This window comes from Athene noctua, chromosome 1 (genome assembly GCF_965140245.1).
Source record: "Athene noctua chromosome 1, bAthNoc1.hap1.1, whole genome shotgun sequence".
Lineage (NCBI taxonomy): Eukaryota > Metazoa > Chordata > Aves > Strigiformes > Strigidae > Athene > Athene noctua.
The window spans coordinates 233633500-233651260 of NC_134037.1; the positions used below are offsets into that span (position 1 = coordinate 233633500).

The following is a 17761-nucleotide window of genomic DNA, read 5'->3' on the forward strand; positions in this document are numbered from 1 at the left end:
ATTATACTTGAATTCCTCCTATTTCTGCTTAAAACCTCTCATTTTAAGTGTCAAAGTGCACTGAGACTCTTAGTGCAACAGATTAGATCTTGAGCATAATTGCTATATTATTTAGCTTTCATCATCTTGCTGTGACCCACCTTTGGAGCATATGCCTACACTGCATTCAGAGCCATAAGTGCAATGCAGATGCACCAAACTGACCTTGAATAGAAGTGCTGAAAGTGCTAAGAATAGCTTAGGTGCCTGCAATCACCCAGCTACAGCAGCAGCAAGCCTAAACCAAATGACTTTGATCCTTGAGAGGGATTTGCTGATCCTGCTGAGTGGTGGCAGTAGAGTTGGGCAGGGAAGAGCTTTCTTCTTCCATGAAGGAGAGAATTTACTTTCTAACATATCTACATCAATGTAAGATATCAACACAGGGCATCTTCTCACTGGTGGTGTGAGAGATAGGGCTCAGTCTTTTGCTTCTGACTCAAGCACAGCAGAGTCTTGACTGTTGTTCTAAGATTACTTATTCAACCACTTTGATCCAGCTATTCTGAAGCAGTCTGAATTGCAAATTTCTTTCTTGCTGCACTCTTTTTTTTTTTTTTTTTATTTCCTGAGGAAAAGATTTTGGTTTTGACAAATCAACACTCTTTCACAAGAAGTTTCTTCCCAAACATTCCCGAAGCTGAGCACTCTCAAACACAGTCAGTCCACACAGAAATGCAGTGTCAGGATGCCGCCAACTGCATATGCTTTAAGGGAAGCTGGTCACTACAACATTAGGGTGGGACATCCCAGAGCTGGGTTCTGCCACTTAGTCTGTGTCTTTGGGCAAGTCATTCCAGGACAGAGGGAACCAAATACAGAAATGATTGCCTAATTCCTGCTTAAGGTCTCCTACTGCAGTATACTGGTCTTGTTCTTCCAGATTCCTGTCTATAAAATGAGACTTCCCATCCTCACTGGTTTGCTATCAAGAACTGAAATATTATGGTGTGGGGTGAAAGAAAGAAAGGTAGCTGAATTCATAAGGTAGGTAAATATAGTAAGTAAAATTAGGACAGAAGTAACCTGGTAAGCATTCTTGAGATTCTGGCTGCCAGAGAAGATGCTTCAACTCTAGCCTTGGATTTGTATTTCATTTAGGAAGTAATTTTACAAGGGAAGCACAATAACATGCACAGAATCTGAGACTTTTGAATAGCCAGTCTATGTTCAGACTATGGGAAGAAACACAAAGACCCGTTGGGTACGGTGTGAGAAAACAACAACAACCCCAAACAGTGGAAGAAACCTTTACACCAATCCCCCATAAAACATAGTGGAAATACTACTGAGCACACTGGCAGATATCTCTGTAACCTTTACAATTCCTTGCTTAGGAGACCAGGGTGCTTTGGACATGCAACAACAAGTCTGAATCAGGGGGCTCACTGTTTGCTGCTGATATCTGATGAGCAGAGAGACCCTTGCTGCAAGGTTGTTGTTTAGTGATAGATTCTTAATGTCCAGATCTTATCAGAACATAAGACTGACTTTACTAGATAAGACCTCAGGTCCATCTAGGTCACTGTCCCATCTCCACCAGTGTCTACCAGTAGGTGCCTGGGAGAGAATGTAAGAATATTTTTTGTCAATAATCTTCTGGCTATTTCCAACTCAGAGACTTCCTGAAAGGTTTTATACATTACAAACACATTTACCTTTTAAAAATAAATATGTATATCCTAACTATTGGTGGATTTCTATTCCACAAGTTTATCCAGCCATTTTTAAACAAAAATACAAAAGAGAGCTTGATAAATAGCCTACTTTCAGATTTTCATACTGGAAGAACTTTCTAAAAGTACCTCTGCTCTTCTGGAAGAGTAACTGAGCTTCTAAGAGGAAAAATGTTTAAAAAGATGCAAAAAGTGTTTCCAAAGAGACAGACAGAAGAATCAGTGACATTGTGTAAATTTTTTTACTGCTGTTTTTTAGGATTTGGGAAAGAGGAGATCTGCAACTGAAAGAAAAAAAAAAAAAAAAAGCCACTTGCACAAAATGGCGCCAGGGCTGCACTTGGCCATGACTGGTACAATTCTCAGTTGGCTGAAGAAGCCCAACTCCGATGCACTTGAGCACATAAGAGAACTGTATTGGTGCACATCTGCTCCGACTTAATGCTCTTATTATTTAGTGATTACTGGAACATAGAAAATGAACTTCCCATCCTTTTTTACTTCTCACTGCTGGATTTCTGTCCATCTGTGTAATTACTTTAGGGTACAATGCTTTGTCCCAGGTTGATAGTTTCTACAACTTTCTCTTATTTCTATTCCCTGGTTACTCTTTTTGTTCATAACTTTATAGTATTCTCATTTTTAATAATTTTCTTATATGCATTAAAAATAGATTCTTGGTTACCATAGTGGGGTGTGATATATAAACTCAACTAAAAGGTATTGAGGTTTCACTTCCCTCAGCTTTCTGGTGCATTTTATCTTTAAGTACTTTTTAATCAGTAAGTGTCATTTCATAACATCCTATCTGTTATTATAAAGCTGCCTCCAAAAGCTCCTCAGCTTGTATTCATCTTGATAGTTGGTTTGCACTTCATTGGTACTATTAACTCTCATAGATTCCCCAGAGCTTTCAGTCAAATGTCCATGTAAATGCAGTGGAAAGTAGAAGTAAACAAATCCTTTGCATACTTAATAACTATTTTATAGGAAATCTAAAAATAAAAGGATTTGTATTAATAGTGGCACTGTCTATTGTTGTTTGTCCGATGCTTTCCATGATGAGCTCCTGTTCCCTGTTGCTTATAACTTTGCCAAATGGTAACAATTGGGAATGAAAATTTCCCTGCTGGGCATCTGCTCATTTAGCTGAAATTTAAGTGCATAAATAATACAATTCAGTCATTTCCAAGAATGTGGCTAGAAAATATGTATTGTTTTGAAGATGTTAATTTCTGTCTTTCATTTGGGAACTGTAGCTGGCCCCCATGCTTTATAGGAGGGACATGAAACTAACTGTAGATGACTTTTGTATATTTTTTATCTCCAGAAAAATGGACCCAAATATGGCCAAGTTATAGACCTTTTAGGGAAAAAAAATGCAGTTAGCACATACTTTGTAAATCTCTGCTGCAGCTGCGAGCTAAATACCTTGGAGAATCTGTCTGAGCTGGACACCATTCCTTCTGGACAGTGTAATTGCAACTCTGGGCTACCATGGCCTTGGGTTCTGTTTTTCCTGGCCTCACAATGTCCCTTTTTTTTCTGGCAGGTGGTAGTGAGGAGAAAGACGTTGTTTGGTTTAAATTTACGAAAGATCAGAGCCACAGTTTGAAGACGTGTGAGCAATTTTAGAAGAATAGAGGAGGGGAAGAATGGGGAAATGAGGGGCGATTTGGGTTGGGCAAGAAAATGTAGGAGGCTGGGACTGGACAAGGAGCCAAGAATGGGAAGAGATGAGGCTGTGAGGGAGAGGAGCAGAAGAGGTCAAACTTGAGAAGGGTTTTGGAGGAAAATGTGTGGCTGCTCACATGCAGTTGGCTGCAAAGCCCAGGGGAAATCCATGACAGGGGCCACAGACTTCATATAGTCCATGGTAGTTCTGACTCTCACCTGTCCTCTCTAGGACAGGGCCACTGAGAAAACAACCACCTGTCAAACACTCTGCAGTGTCCTACAGACCTCTGCCACTTGGTGAGCTAGTCATCCAGCTCCAGTCAGCTCCAGATTCCTGGTGAAGGCATAATCAGGGGGCAGGGAATCTCTATTTTCAGGGTTTTTTAGAAAAGGAAAAATAGAGAAACAATTTCTCTGCTCTCCTACCTCTTCCCCTAAGCATTATTTTAGAAGAACATGGTTTTTGTTGCAAAATCATATATTCAAAAAGTAGGAACTTCTGGAGTTAATATAATCTCTGTGACTTTAATTTAGCTGTTGGCTCTGGCTTAATGTTACGGTCTCTGATCATAAAAAAGAATTAATGGCTACACTGGAAAGCTTCAGTTGCCTCAGGGCCAATGATCATGATCTGATTACATTCAATATAGGCAAGCATTGCACACTGACTACCAATAGTGTATGTGTATTGGTTATCCTGAAAATCAAATTTCTGAAGCAGGGGTAAATTATGAGAAAAGTGTATGGGAGGCAAAATATACGTAGAAAATGAAAACAAATATTGGAATTTATTTCAGAGAAGTTTATTTAGATGGAAAAATGTCAGATTTCCCCCTTTGTCGAGGAGGGACTAAACATCAGTCACGATTCAGTAGTAGAAGGAAATCATCTGTTGAAAAAACTTAATTTCTATAGTGAACAAAAAAGAACAATCCATCTAAGTAAGAAATTTTTAAGTGTTGAAAACAAGTAAAGATTTCAGAAAAATATCAGCAAATGGCAGCCAAGGATAATATGAAAGCATTCAATTATTAGGAACAATTACAATATTTTAGGCCCATCACTAGAAGTAGCAGACAAAACTGATATCAGTGATGCAGAACAGGCAGAAATATTTAAAAAAAATATTCAGAACAGAGCAGGATTTGTTCTTGCATCCTAGCAGAATCATACACAACTTTCAACACATCAGCAATTAAAGATGTTCTGAAAACACCTTGGAATCAGAAATAAATTTCAGGTGACTGGGAAAATACTGAGTCTGCACCAGAATTCAGAGGGTGTGATGAGCCATTAATTATAGGCTTGTCAGCCTGACATCAGTTGTAGGCAAAATGACAGAAAAATGACATGGACTTTCAAAGGAACTGACATCTACAAATTTAATTATTAACCAACAATATAGATTAATGAAAATGACTTATTGTAAAGCAAGTCTGATTCCACACTTGAGGAATTTATATAGTTGGCTGATATAAGTTGGCTGATATATTTAGATTTATTAAGACTTTTGACATAATACTGGATGGTGTTCTGTTAAAAACATGAGTGCTAGCTAATTTTCAGAGTTTTTATTGCAGATATGTTGCAAATGTGAGATGCACCTGGTAATTAGCCTTTAAATATATGTCTGTCTTGAAGTCAGTCTTCTTCACTTACCTGGTTAAATATCCATGGCCTGACCAAAGTCAGTATTTATGTGAGGCACTAGGTAATTTGGAGATGGTGTGAGTGAAAGATGCAGTGTTGCAGTGAATAAGTGTTTAGCATATGTGGATAAGTACCTCCAACAGAGCTTGGGAAAGGCATTTTATAAATTTTTTGTATATTTTTTCCCCTCTCTGAAACCCAGTTTTAACAAAATGTGGTGACTGAAATCAGGGACATTTGGTATAATCATCCACACAAAGACAGTCTGAGGAGGTCCTACAGGCAGGTAGAAGTTTGCCCTATATACAAGCCAAACCCATGTGAGGGCTAGACCAAAAGCTCCTCATGCTCTAGCATTGATGAGCAGTGCTTGCTGAGAGAGATGTGGAGCTATGTGGCTTGTCACATGGGAGATGCTGCTGCACTAGGACTTATTGGTCTGAGGCACAACTAAGTGGCCATAGATGGAAGGTGTGAGGAGCTTGTTGCTGGTTTTTGTGAGCTTGAGCTGTGCTGTATATACACAGAGAAAGGTGATTTATGGCTTCAGAACAAAAATTCTGAAATGGTTTATGAAACACGCCTCAGTGATGTGGACTGTAATTAGAGAGGGTAATCTCATCAGGCAGAAGGTATTTGCATTACCGTTGCAATCATCCTAACAATTTCCCAGCTTAATATGTTGGAAAAATCAATTGCTTCTTTGCAAGCACAGAGAATGTTTTGGGGAAAAAATATCAGTAAGGTCCTGGTCACAATCTCTAATTTCTATTTCCACTTTTTTTTTTAAGAAATAATCTCCTATCCCCTGCCTATCTGTCATGCAAGGGTTTGAATGCTTTCCCTGATCAGCACTTTCCTTCTTACTTTTTTCTTTTTTTCTTAAGAGTACTAAGAATGTATTTTTCACTTTGTTTGCTAGCTTTTTTTATCCTTTCTAAACATCTCTCTAGGCTCCCATGAAACAGATAAAAGATGTACCCTTGCCATCTATATGCCCAAATGAATTCAGGAGAAGGTAGCAACATCCCTGAAAGGTTTTTTTTTTTTCAGAGACTTCTGCTGTTTCTCTTTCATTTATTAGAACCACGGAGGGCTAGTAATCTGCATCATTGCTTGGGTGTTTCAGTAATAGCGTTTTCAGTGCTATAGGCAACACATGGAAAAAACATCCCTATTCTAACTGCTACATGCTAGGCTCTACAGGCTGCTCTGTGTTTTACATATTAACAGAGATGTACAGATCACAGATGGGGGGATGGGTGGAAAATTGCTTTTCCTTCCCCTTCTCTCCACGTATGCTTCACTTGGCTCTGCCATTTCAGTGTTCTGCTCCTATTGTTAAAAATAGAGTACGAGGCATTAATTCTAAGACAGCACTTGAAGGAATGGGGTGAGGGAGATGGCACAAACAAGACTGGTGGGGGAACAGAAAAGGACATTCAGGTAGGTGCCCTTAAATGGATGCACATTGAGAATATAAGGGGGTGTGCCCTCACTGAGGGATTCTGTGTAAAGGTGAGCACCCTCCACTCCCACCAGCTTCTGCAGCAAGGGAGGAGCTCCAGGCATCTCCCAGGAGCCAAACTGCTGTGACAAATTGGTTAGAGGACCACTCATCTCTGGGCACCTTCCTGGCTTACACTAGATACAGGTTATGAAACCCTGCAGTTAAGTGGATCACCTTTAGTTTGCCATGCCTAAGACCAGGCTGTAACCTCACCTGCCAGCAGGAAGGAAAGCTAGCCTGCTGGGTGTGCATTGCCCAGTCTGACAGTGTTTATCTGAAGGAAAATGAGGAGATAAAGAGAGGAGTCCTGCCAGCCCAGCACTGCAAGAACCTGGACTTACCCCACGTCAACAATTTTTGAGCTGTCTTTTGCAGTCAGTCTTACTAGGAACACTGCATACTGTTTCTTTTCAAAAGGAATCTATTCTTTCCAGTGTGCTCCTTGATATTATGCATCTTACTTCACTGTATGCACTCAGTCACCAAACATAAACCTGTGTGTATGAAATATGATTTGATACATATAATGCAAGGGATTCTGGCCAGTAGCTGCCTTCTTGCACAGTGTAGGGCAATGCGGGCTTCATTTGATGGGGATTTCCATCATTTTTTGCTTTAACAAAAATAAGAGGAACTTACCCTAAACAACAATCAGTTACTTTGGTTTTTATAATTATCTTCTTCAGCAAAGACAGAGATGCTCTCATATAATGGTGTGGTTTGGAAAGGGACAGGGACAAGGGACAAGTTGCATTATGGTGTTTGGGGAGAGGCTGCTGTGTGAGAATCCTGTTCACCTCCCTGTCGACAGATAAAGCCCGGGTATCAAGAATAACACCAATATGGTTTGCCAGCTTGATCCAATTTTATTAAATACAGAGCATCTTATATACTATTAAGGCGTGATTGCGTACAGCTAAACAAGCTGTGATTGATTCTAAGCCACTGTCCACACAATATAACTCATATTTCATTGGTACAAAGCGAGAAGCACACGCAAGAAGCACGAGCCTATGGACCTCCTACTCAATGTTTCAACTTCACTCCATATCTCTAGTTAAGGAATTTGCTAAACAATAGCTCTCTATGCAGTGGCAAGCCAGAGAAGAACATTGAACAGTGAGTTCTTTACACAGAGGCAGCTAGCAGAGAGTTACTCATGTCGGTATCAAGGACCAGGTGGCCGTTAGCTTCCAAAAACTTCTCCACAACTCCCCCTTTTTCTTTCTGAACAATCAGGACTTGGCTTGTCACCTTAGTGATGAATCGCTTGATACACGAAACGCTAATACCTATTATAAACATTGCAATCATAAAGGCAAAATCGAATCAATTCCTGCAACAAGCTACCTAACCAAAGGGGAAAATTCAATTTTCCGAAAAGAGTCTGAAGCCAACTATCAAATCCGGAGCGATGTTGCTGAATGTACTGTATATTCTGTTTCATCAGGCTAAGTGCCTTGTGAATGGATTCCGAATTATCAGACAGATTCATACAACACATTCCATCAAAATCTTCACAACCATGTCCTTGTGCCAACAGTAAGAGATCAATTCCTCCCAGATGCTACAAGCCTGTGATGCACTGCTGGGAAGTGCTTTCTGTGCAAGTGGAGTAGCACAGCCATACCTGGAGCACCAGTTCTCATCTCCTCTTCTCAGGTCCCTCTCTCAGCATACTCTCTGCACCCCAGCCCACACCGTGCTGGTCTCCAATGATCCATTTCACAAGCTGGGAACTAATGTTAAGCGACTGTTCACAAGATGGAGGCTTTATTAGGTACTGGAAGAAGATGACAGCTCTAAAACAAGTGATGTATTCTGTAGCTAACTGGGAGTAAAATGACTCTAAAATATTGCTCATAAGCTTAATTAGTATAGAGTTATTATAGTTAATGTAGATGTGTTAGTGGCTTATGGTGAAACATGCTGAGTCTTTGTTTTTCTCTCAAATAAACCAGCAAGTGTTATGTTTCTTGGTAGTTATGTCAAAATTATTGTTGTTGGAATGTTTAATATGAATTGTTGAATGCCTTGAAGTTTATGAAAGGGGTGAGGACACTTAAATCGTAAACTTTGATCTTGACTTCTTGCTGCTCTTTTCAAGAGCTGTCCCATAGTACTTGAAGCATAGCAAAGAACAAGTGTGGATTTAAGTCAATTTTGAGCACCCCAGGACCTGAAAGACTCTATCAGCTGGTCTAGCATCATGATGAAATAGAAAAGAATTGAAGGCTCCTCTTAGACATTCATTGCACACTCAAGTGCACACTCATTGCTCCTCTTAGGCATTCATCTGCACACTCAAGTGAAGCAGCCCATATTTCTTGACATAGAGGGTATACTGGGCATCCCCTTCCTAGTCCAGCACTTCCCTGCGCTGTGTATCAAGGCAACATTCCCCCATGGGCCAAAACTTGTGTCTCTGTAACACATACAGTCTGACCACCATGAAAAGGGTTTGAAACAAGGTGATTAATACTGAGGGTCCATGTGACTTTCTCTTCAACAAAATGTGGTATATTGGCATCCTTGCTGATTTTTGGGGGCTGTTAGGACTTCCAAGGAGAAGGTTACTCTTTGCTAGTGAAAGCCTTATTCTGCTGATGCTGTTATTGCAAATAACACTTGCTTCGGTGGGCCTGGATGCCTGGTGAAAAGCAAAGATATCCCTTAGGGGTGAAATACCTTCTCTGTGAAGAAGTGCTGGTGGTTGCAGGGATCCATATTTGTGTGTGTTATATCTGGCTGTTTTCATGTTCTTGGATACAACTCCCCATTCAGGAATCTCCTGCATGCTTTTTCTTCCAGTGGCAGGCATCTGAATATCTTCTTTGCAATTTTACCTTCACACTTATTGCTGCCAGCCAATTGGTATCAGCAACATGGTCAGACTGAGTGGAGAAGAGGCATAAACACAGCACTGGTCAACTAAAATTAGTTACCTGACTCAAGTCAGGTGAGTGGTTTGAAGCCACCAGGCTGGTGCTGGTTCATGGCTCTTATTCAGTTCCCATGTGTCTCAAGAACTTGTTTATACCAGAGAGTTGGTTTGTGTGGTTTGCAGAGAAAATATTTGAGCTTGCATACAGGTAAAGCTGTTCTTCCTTTTGCACTGAAGCTTTTGGGTTTTAGGCCTTCACTTTCTCTGTATATATCACAAATGCTTACCAGGCAGTATTCTTTTTGGTCCCAGTGTTTTTGCTGTTCATAACAGGGATATGAGCATTTTACCTTCTGTCTTTCCCATAATCATGAACATGGGTCTTTTACAAAACCTTTGCCTTGTGTGCTCCACCTAGAAACTGGAGTTCAACTGCTTGGCTGACGTCTTCTATCTTCTTGCCTTTTCTGGATTTTGCAATAGACCAAGGACTCAGTATTTCTGTTTCAGTATTTCTGTTTCAGTTCCATGTCTCCGTGCTAATAGTCTGCTGCAGGTAGGAAATCAGGTTTGCATAGTTTTTGTGCAAGTGGCATATAAACTGTAGTATTTCAAGTGCACACACTGGAGGCATTGTAGGACTGCCAACAGAGTCTGTAAATGCTGTCTCATTGCTAGTGACAATAACTGATTGTCTTCTCTATTTTTATTAGAAGACGGGTTATTTCTTCCTCTACTAGATGCTGTTTCAAATGTTCACAAAGGCAAACTCCTGAAAGACATTCCTTCCCTAACTTAGGTATGTCTTTGTTCTATTGACCTGTGCTGCAAAAACATACCGTCTTCCCGTTTCAAGCACAAGGCTCTCACCCCAGTTACAGTCCCCTGAAAGTCCACTGAATCTCTGTTGAAGTAGTATTTCAACAGTAGACTCAAGGTAAGCCTGGGTGTAGTTGCCAGTCTATCACTTCAAATGTTTCAAAGAAACTCTGCCAGTTTACAACTGCTAATAGACTTTGACCTAAATTAGTATTTCAGGTATGGACATGTTACTATGTTGCCTTTAAATGCTTAGTCAGGTCAAGTGTTTCAGGGATACTAAGATTCATTTTGGTTTTAGTTTACCCTTAGGCCTATTTTCATGACCTCTAAACTGAGAGCTGAGCTTTTGGTCATGATCTCTCACAGCTTCTCTCCTGTTGCATCTGTGTCTATACAGCAGCATTGCTACCACGACAATGAACCTTGCCAACACATCTAGTGTATGTGGTGCCGTTTGGGATTGATCTTGCAGCAGTTGACCCCTGCCAACTATCACTCTCTGTGTTTTGAGCCTGCCCACCCACTGGGTCTCAGGACACAGCAAGGGAGGTGTTTTCCTGAGCTCCCAGTGCTTGCCATGATCAGTCACTGGGACCAAGAAGTGCTTCTTTGTCTGTAGCAACTAAATAATTTTGCCCCCTTATGTAGTAAACTTGCTTGGATCTATGTGAGGATGAACCTTGTCTGTCTTCTGAGCAATGACCGTGCTGCTTACCTACCTTCTGAGCTCCTGCTTTATACATACGCTTCCCCTCATCTCCTGCCTCCTATCAATTAATTGCTCTTTTCTTTTTCCCCTTTTTTATTCCTGAGTGTTCTGGGAAGCAGGTGCTGTATAGATAGATTTTTATGAGCTATTTCCTGATATAGCTTCCCCGCCCTTCAAACTTTCCTCACTAGCTTTGCTGCAAAGGAAGCTGCAGTGTATTGCCTGCTCCGCGTAGGCTACTCATTCTACTAGTGTGTCTGGCAGGAACCTCTTGTCTTTTAGGCATGCTGTGAGCAGGTTCAGGAGTCTGTGATTTAACTGAAAGGAGCATCTTTTGATCTGTGCCACCTGAAGCTTCAGTCTGCATGCTTTTTCTCTCAGAATTCGTCTAATAATTTTCCTTATCCCGGTGCTGTTACGGTCATGCTACCATGTATAGGATGCATAATGTGGCCTGAGTTGACTGCTGTTTTGTGTAGCACTGTACAGAGGTAGCCTTGCAAGTTGATGCCCACATTCTGTTTGGCATTTGACTGTTTTGTGTTGCTTCTGCTCCATACCAGACAGCTTGTTCACCTGGGATATTCATGTGAAGAAAGCCTTGGTGTACCCTAACTGTGTATGAGCTACTCCATGTTATTGCTTCTTCAGGATTGTTTTAAAGCACATGGAACATGAGGTAAATGTCTGTATGTTGAAGTAAAGTGAGGGTCTCCCACTCCATGCTGTGTAAGTCCCATGTTTAATACAGGACAGGTACTCACACTGAGGTCATGTGCTACCCTGTGAGGCACCAGTTCCTTGCACCTAATCCCTCACCCAACTCTGATCTTCACAAGCCATGTGTGCCTTGTTATTTGCCTCTCTTTTTTTTCCAATTTAGAGTAATAGAAATTCACTCTGGGACTCGAAGGCTCATGGTCTCCCTCAGCTATGATACTTTCCAAACATCTCTGATAGGATTTTTCTTGTCACAGCCATTATGTGTGACCCATTTTGCAGAATAGTCACCTTTGCAATCTTTTCCTTCTGCTACACCCATAAGTCTTCCTTCTGAATTCCCTCTCTCCCCTGCTACACTGAAGAGCATGCACTGTTTTCTTTTCCTTCTAGAGTTAATTTTTAAGCTGCTCTAGGTCTCACTGAAGAGTCAGACAAATGCAAATACCATCCCATAGGAACTGGGGAGATCACATAGCTGAGGGCAAGGAATGGAAAGGGCTGTTTGCAGTGACAGCTTGCCACTAGCCCAGCTTAGCTGCTGTGCTAGGCTGTACCCCCTCTGTGATCTGACCCAAGTCAATATATTGAGCATGACATTCTCTATACATATGCATAGATAAGAAACCGATGCAGCTGTGACTGATCTTTTCTTTTTCTGTAGTGTTTCCAATTTTTAATCCTTTGTATCTATAGGAACAGAGTTAGATCTGGCACAGCACTCAGGCAGAGACGAGAGAAAGTCAAGGCAACACAGCTTCAGTGGTATATTTTATTTTTCCTTCACAATCTTGATAATGTTAGCAACCTTCAAAGTGCTTCTTCCAGGAGTTTCGACACAGTATCTGATAAGCAGAGATCATGCCCTCATTGCACCTCAGCTGCTCAGATCAAAAAGCAGTTTAAAACAAAGTTGCTCCCTGATTATTGGTGTGTGCCCTCCCGTTGCTATAAGGAGGGACCTACATCTTTAACCCCTGCTAGACCATGTACTAGGATAGTCCTAGCCTCTCTGCATTGTAGCTGTCCTGATGTTGGGTGTCTTAAGGAGGAACATTGTCCTGACTTGTCTGCCTCTGCTAGCCAACAGGCCCTTCATGCAAGCCCGGTGGGGCAGCCAAGGTGGACATACTGTGCCTGCCTGTGAGCAGGGGAGCCTGATGGCTCCTTGGCACCTTGGGTGCCTCCTGCAAAGGAGGATGAGTTGTCCTTCAAATGAAGCTGAGAAAGGTATTGCTGCTAGTCCTCCTTCTGTGAAATGCTGTGAATCCAATCCCAGAACTAGTGGTACAGTATGAAGACAATGAAGAGCAAAAGAGCCTTCTTGTTTTTACCAAAATCAGCACTAGAAATCATTTTGTCTTACCGGAAGCAGGGGAAGAAGGAACATGCTGTCCCACTGGTGAGAAAACTTACCAAACCTCACTAAAAACAGGCCTGATACTGACTTAAAGAGCTGATGCTGGAAGATGAATTCTGCAGATATGCTGTCTGAATGTTTAGTTCTATATTACTAGTTTCAAAATAAAGTTCCATGATGTTGGGCAATTTAATACACAGATAATCTCCTGTGCAAAGTAATTTACTGAGTTATAAAACCTATGGTACTTCAGACTTCTCTAAGTGTAAATGAATATAGTATCTAGTTCACTGAACTTGCATTAAAAAAATTTCATTATAGGGGAAGCCTAGCGGTTGCTCTTATTCACAGTTTACTCAACTTGAACTATTGTTCATCGTCACTTTTCTTTAAATCACTGAGAAGATGTAGCTATTCATCCGTTTCTTTATGTTTTCCAGGAGTAATGCAAAGATTGCATGCAAACTGGAATTAAGCCTTTTAGCAAATTTAAAACATGCTGTGACTAGCAGAAATTTGTGGGAAAAACTATCTTAAAAACTCACCAACAAGCTTTGTCAAAAAATGTGGTATCTGGGCACAACTGTTGATGTGGTAACTGCTGATTTCCTCTTTGGCTAGGGGCAGTTCCAAGGAATGGTGTCAAGAATTGCTCTCTGGTGCACCCAAAATTTTCTTAGACTGATAGGACACTGAATTTGTCATGCTGAAACCCAAGATCTCCTCATCCGACATGAAGAACTGGCAGTTGTAGGTGTGAAGGGAGTTTGGACTGGAGTTTAAGCTCAGGACCTATATTTTAGGTGCAGCATAAATGTACTTACAGTAAAATAATCCCCCTCTTACCCATCTAATATTACAACTCTTTCCTTAATGTAAGGCAGCCTCTTCAAAAATGCTGCTGTGCTGCCTGCAACACTTCTGCAGTGATGCAATATATATAAAACTACCATGAAAAATGCTGGTACTGAGAGCGTAATTGTAAAGAACAGGTTTTTAATGAATATTATGATGTTGTCATGTAAAAGATCTAACACCCTTTCTCCATTTTGACCAGTGTCGTTACCTGTTGTGACTGCTAAACTTGCTATAATCTCTCCTGCTTTTCAGAAACTGAGAGTTGTTTCCTTGCGACAATTCGGTCTTTTTTGTCTCTGTAGCGCTCAGTGGTTGAACTTTCTGGAACCAGGAAAGCTTTGCTTCAATGTCAGCCATTGATCACAACACACAGGGTAATGGAGTGAAACGGAATGGCCTGTAAAATACAGGTCATGGGTGATGATGTACAAGTCCTTTTTTAGCTTTGGACTCTGTAAACCCTGTAGAAACCTGAAACCTCACTCCTCTCCCACTCCCGGCCTCAGCTTTGCAAGGCTGCAGAAGGGGAGGGGGAAATAAACCAAAACCAACACCCTCACCCTCTCAGAAAGGTTATTCCACCAAAACCCAAACTGATCATGGTTCCCGTGCATGGTTTGTCACTCCAAATCACACCTTCAAGGGTCTCTCTTCATCAGACTGTCCCCGAGGGCCATGCAAGTCACAGAAAAGCCTTCTGCAGGGCAGATGCTCCCCAGGGCCAAATTCAGCAGCACCAGCCACTGCAGCTTTTAATTTTCAAATGAGGCCTGCCGCCTGAGCACATGCATGCTTGCCTGCATGCGTGCGTGGTGGTTTCACGCCACCCGGCCACAAATTGCTGCACATCCAGCCCCTGAGCCTGCCAGCACGGTTAGCATGGTGAGCAGCTTCGGTGGATGCTGGGAGAAGGGGCCAAAGTAGGTGCTTTGCCAACCTTGCAGGCTAGCCTTTTCAAGGGAAGGCGGTGGGGAATGTTGTGACAAAGGCACAGGAGGCTGAGGGGAGACCTCATCGCCCTCTACAACTCCCTGAAAGGAGGGTGCAGAGAGCTGGGGATGAGTCTCTTTAACCAAGTAACAAGCGACAGGACAAGAGGGAATGGCCTTAAGTTGCACCAGGGAAGGTTTAGGCAGGATATTAGGAAGCATTTCTTTACAGAACGGGTTGTTAGGTGTTGGAATGTGCTGCCCAGGGAGGTGGTGGAGTCTCCATCCCTGGCGGTGTGTAAGAGTCGGGCTGACATAGCGCTGAGGGATATGGTGTAGTTGGGAACGGCCAGTGTGAGGTTAATGGTTGGACTGGATGATCTTCAAGGTCTTTTCCAAGCTCGATGATCCGCGGCGCTGCGGCTGCGCCCTCCCTCCGCGCTCCCTCCGCGCTCCCTCCGCGCAGGGGCAGCTGCCGGCGGCAGGAGCCGCTCCGGGCCCGGGACGCGCCGCCGCTAGGGGGCGCCGCAGTGCCCCCCCCGCGCCGCCCGAGGGCGCGGTGTCGGGGGGAGCGGCGGTGGGCCGCGCATGCGCAGTGGGTCGCGCCTCGCCCGCTTCGCTCGCCTCCGCCTCCTGCCTGCGCTGCCGCTCCCCCTCCCCCTCACGGCGGCGGCGCCGCCACCACAGCGAGCGGGAGGAGGAGGAGGAGAAGGGTGTGAGGGAGGCAGGTCCGGCGGCCCTCTCGGCTACCCCCAGCGGCGAGGCGGGCGAGGGGAAAGATGGCGACGCTGGGAGGCGAGTCGCAGCCCTTCCCCGCCGCGGCTCTGGCGGCGGCAACGGCCGGGGTGGGCGGCGGCGGCGGCGGGTCGCTGGGTTTGCAGGCGCCGCTGAACCGCGGGCTGGAGCGGGCGTTGGAGGAGGCGGCGCACTCCGGGGGGCTCAACCTGAGCGGCAGAAAGCTGAAGGAGTTCCCGCGCAGCGCCGCCGCCCTCAGCCACGACCTCTCCGATACGGTGCGGGCAGGTGAGGCCAAGCGAGGAGCCGGGGGCGCGGAGGGAGGGGGCGGTCGGCGCCGGTATCCGCCTGACGGGGCGGGGAGGGGGAAGGAAGGTGGGTCCCCCGGCGATTTAGTTGCGATATAATGGCTGGGAGACCTCCCTTCCATCTCTCTCTCCGCATCCTAGTGTCTCCCAACCTCCTTGCGAGGAGGACACCCACTCCCTACCTTTTCACTCAACCTCCGTGGCATAAGGCATTCACCCTCCCCTGGGCCTGTCCCCCCACGGAAACCGAGCCTGCTCCCAGCTCTCCGTGGACCCTGTGCTTTCTCCATTGCCCCCTGCCTTGGTGTAGGAGGTAGGTGTTTGCTCCCATATGGCTGGATCGCTGCACACCCGCCTCCCCCCCGCCCCGCCCGAGTTTGGTGAGGCAGAGCTGCCTCTCCCGTGGCACACTGGGGGAGTGTGTGTGTGTGTATTCTTGTGCGCACCTGTCTTCTTCCCCCTCTGGGGACTGTGTATCTCTTTGCCACCTGACCGCAGGGTTTTGAGGTGGCGACCAGCCCACCCTTGAATCGGTTTCGTGAGGAATGCATACACTTGCCAGGTTGGAATACCTGCTGCTTCCATCCTGCTGCATGTAGGTGGACCCACCTAGCATGGATAGGATGCATGTCCACATTAGAACACTCATGTGCCTCTGAACATCTCACTTATCTGCACGCCACAGATGGCGACATGTCCGTATGAACACTCTTGGTCTGTGGCTACCCAGAGAGCATGCAGCCTTACACAAATGCCTCTTATCTGACACTGGAGTTGACATCCACCCTTGTATCCTTACAGTCATGTAGCCATGGTTCTAGCTCTGTGTGCAATGCAGCCTTCCAAGCCATGTGGAGAGAAATCCCTGTTTTCACAGGCACTGTGCATATTTTACAGTGGGGGGGGGGAATACCATCATTACATAAATCTGCAGAGGGGCAGGCCTGACAACCCTGCAGGCAGGAGGGGTGAGGGAGGTGTGTCTAGTCTGCTTTTACTTTGCCCTCTACTACCTAAGGAGGCTGACCCCCACAAGGGTCATGTCCATTTAGCTGCGGCTGTTTGTGCCTACAGAGCATCACTAGGTAGAACAGTGCAAACCCTCACTAGAAGAAGATATTAGTGTATTCTGAAGATGATCTTTAGTGTACTGCCTCCACAGGCACTTTTGTGTCCCCATTTGCCTGCTGAAGATAGTTGTGTTGTAACAGCAGAGGAACAGACAAGTAGACGCTTGTTCTTGTCCCACAAAACAGCAGGTGCTATACTTTCATGCAAACATGTGATAACACGAACCTAAATCCTCTACTACTCCTGCACATGAGGGTATTTATGCCTTCCTGTATGTGGAAACATACGTGCTGACTGCATACTTTTATCTGCCCCAGCTGTAAGGAACAGAGTAATGTCTGAGATGTGTGGTAGACATCATATGTAATTGTTATTTAGCTCTGTCACTTGTTTGCTGTTGCTGAATGGACTTCACAGCAGTCTGTATGAACACCTGTATCATCATATCAATAAAAGAGAAATATGAAGGAAACTTGATGAATGAAGCTGCTGTGAATTGGTAGCATGAATTGCCATGCTAACCATTATCTGACCTGGTGACAGATGTGATAGTGAAAGGGCTAAGGCATGATAGCAGAACTGTATACAGTGAGAAGAATGACTGAGCTCATCTCCACAAGAAAAATATTTTCTCTTTTCTAAAGTTGTACTCTAACAAAGACATGCTGTGATAGAAGTAGTCTGGAAGTCCAGAAAATTAGCTTGTTTGGTTTGACATCATGATCTAAACTGTTGGAAAACAAAATTTTGTACTGGAAAAAAATTGATTGGCCATGGTTAAACGTTAGTATTTGTATATTATGTAAATATGTT

At 43.8% G+C, this 17761-nt stretch overlaps 1 protein-coding gene across 5 annotated transcripts in view; it reads left to right on the forward strand.

Moving 5' to 3' along the window:
• The first annotated feature begins 15466 nt into the window (after positions 1 to 15466).
• The window catches only part of LRCH1 (leucine rich repeats and calponin homology domain containing 1), a 134127-nt gene continuing 131832 nt past the window's right edge, over positions 15467 to 17761 (forward strand). For all 5 annotated transcript variants that reach the window (XM_074912922.1, XM_074912873.1, XM_074912903.1 and 2 more), the window contains exon 1: positions 15467 to 15857. In XM_074912922.1, the coding sequence (XP_074769023.1) occupies positions 15614 to 15857 (244 nt within the window). In that variant the 5' untranslated portion in view covers positions 15467 to 15613. The remainder of the gene's footprint in view (positions 15858 to 17761) is intronic.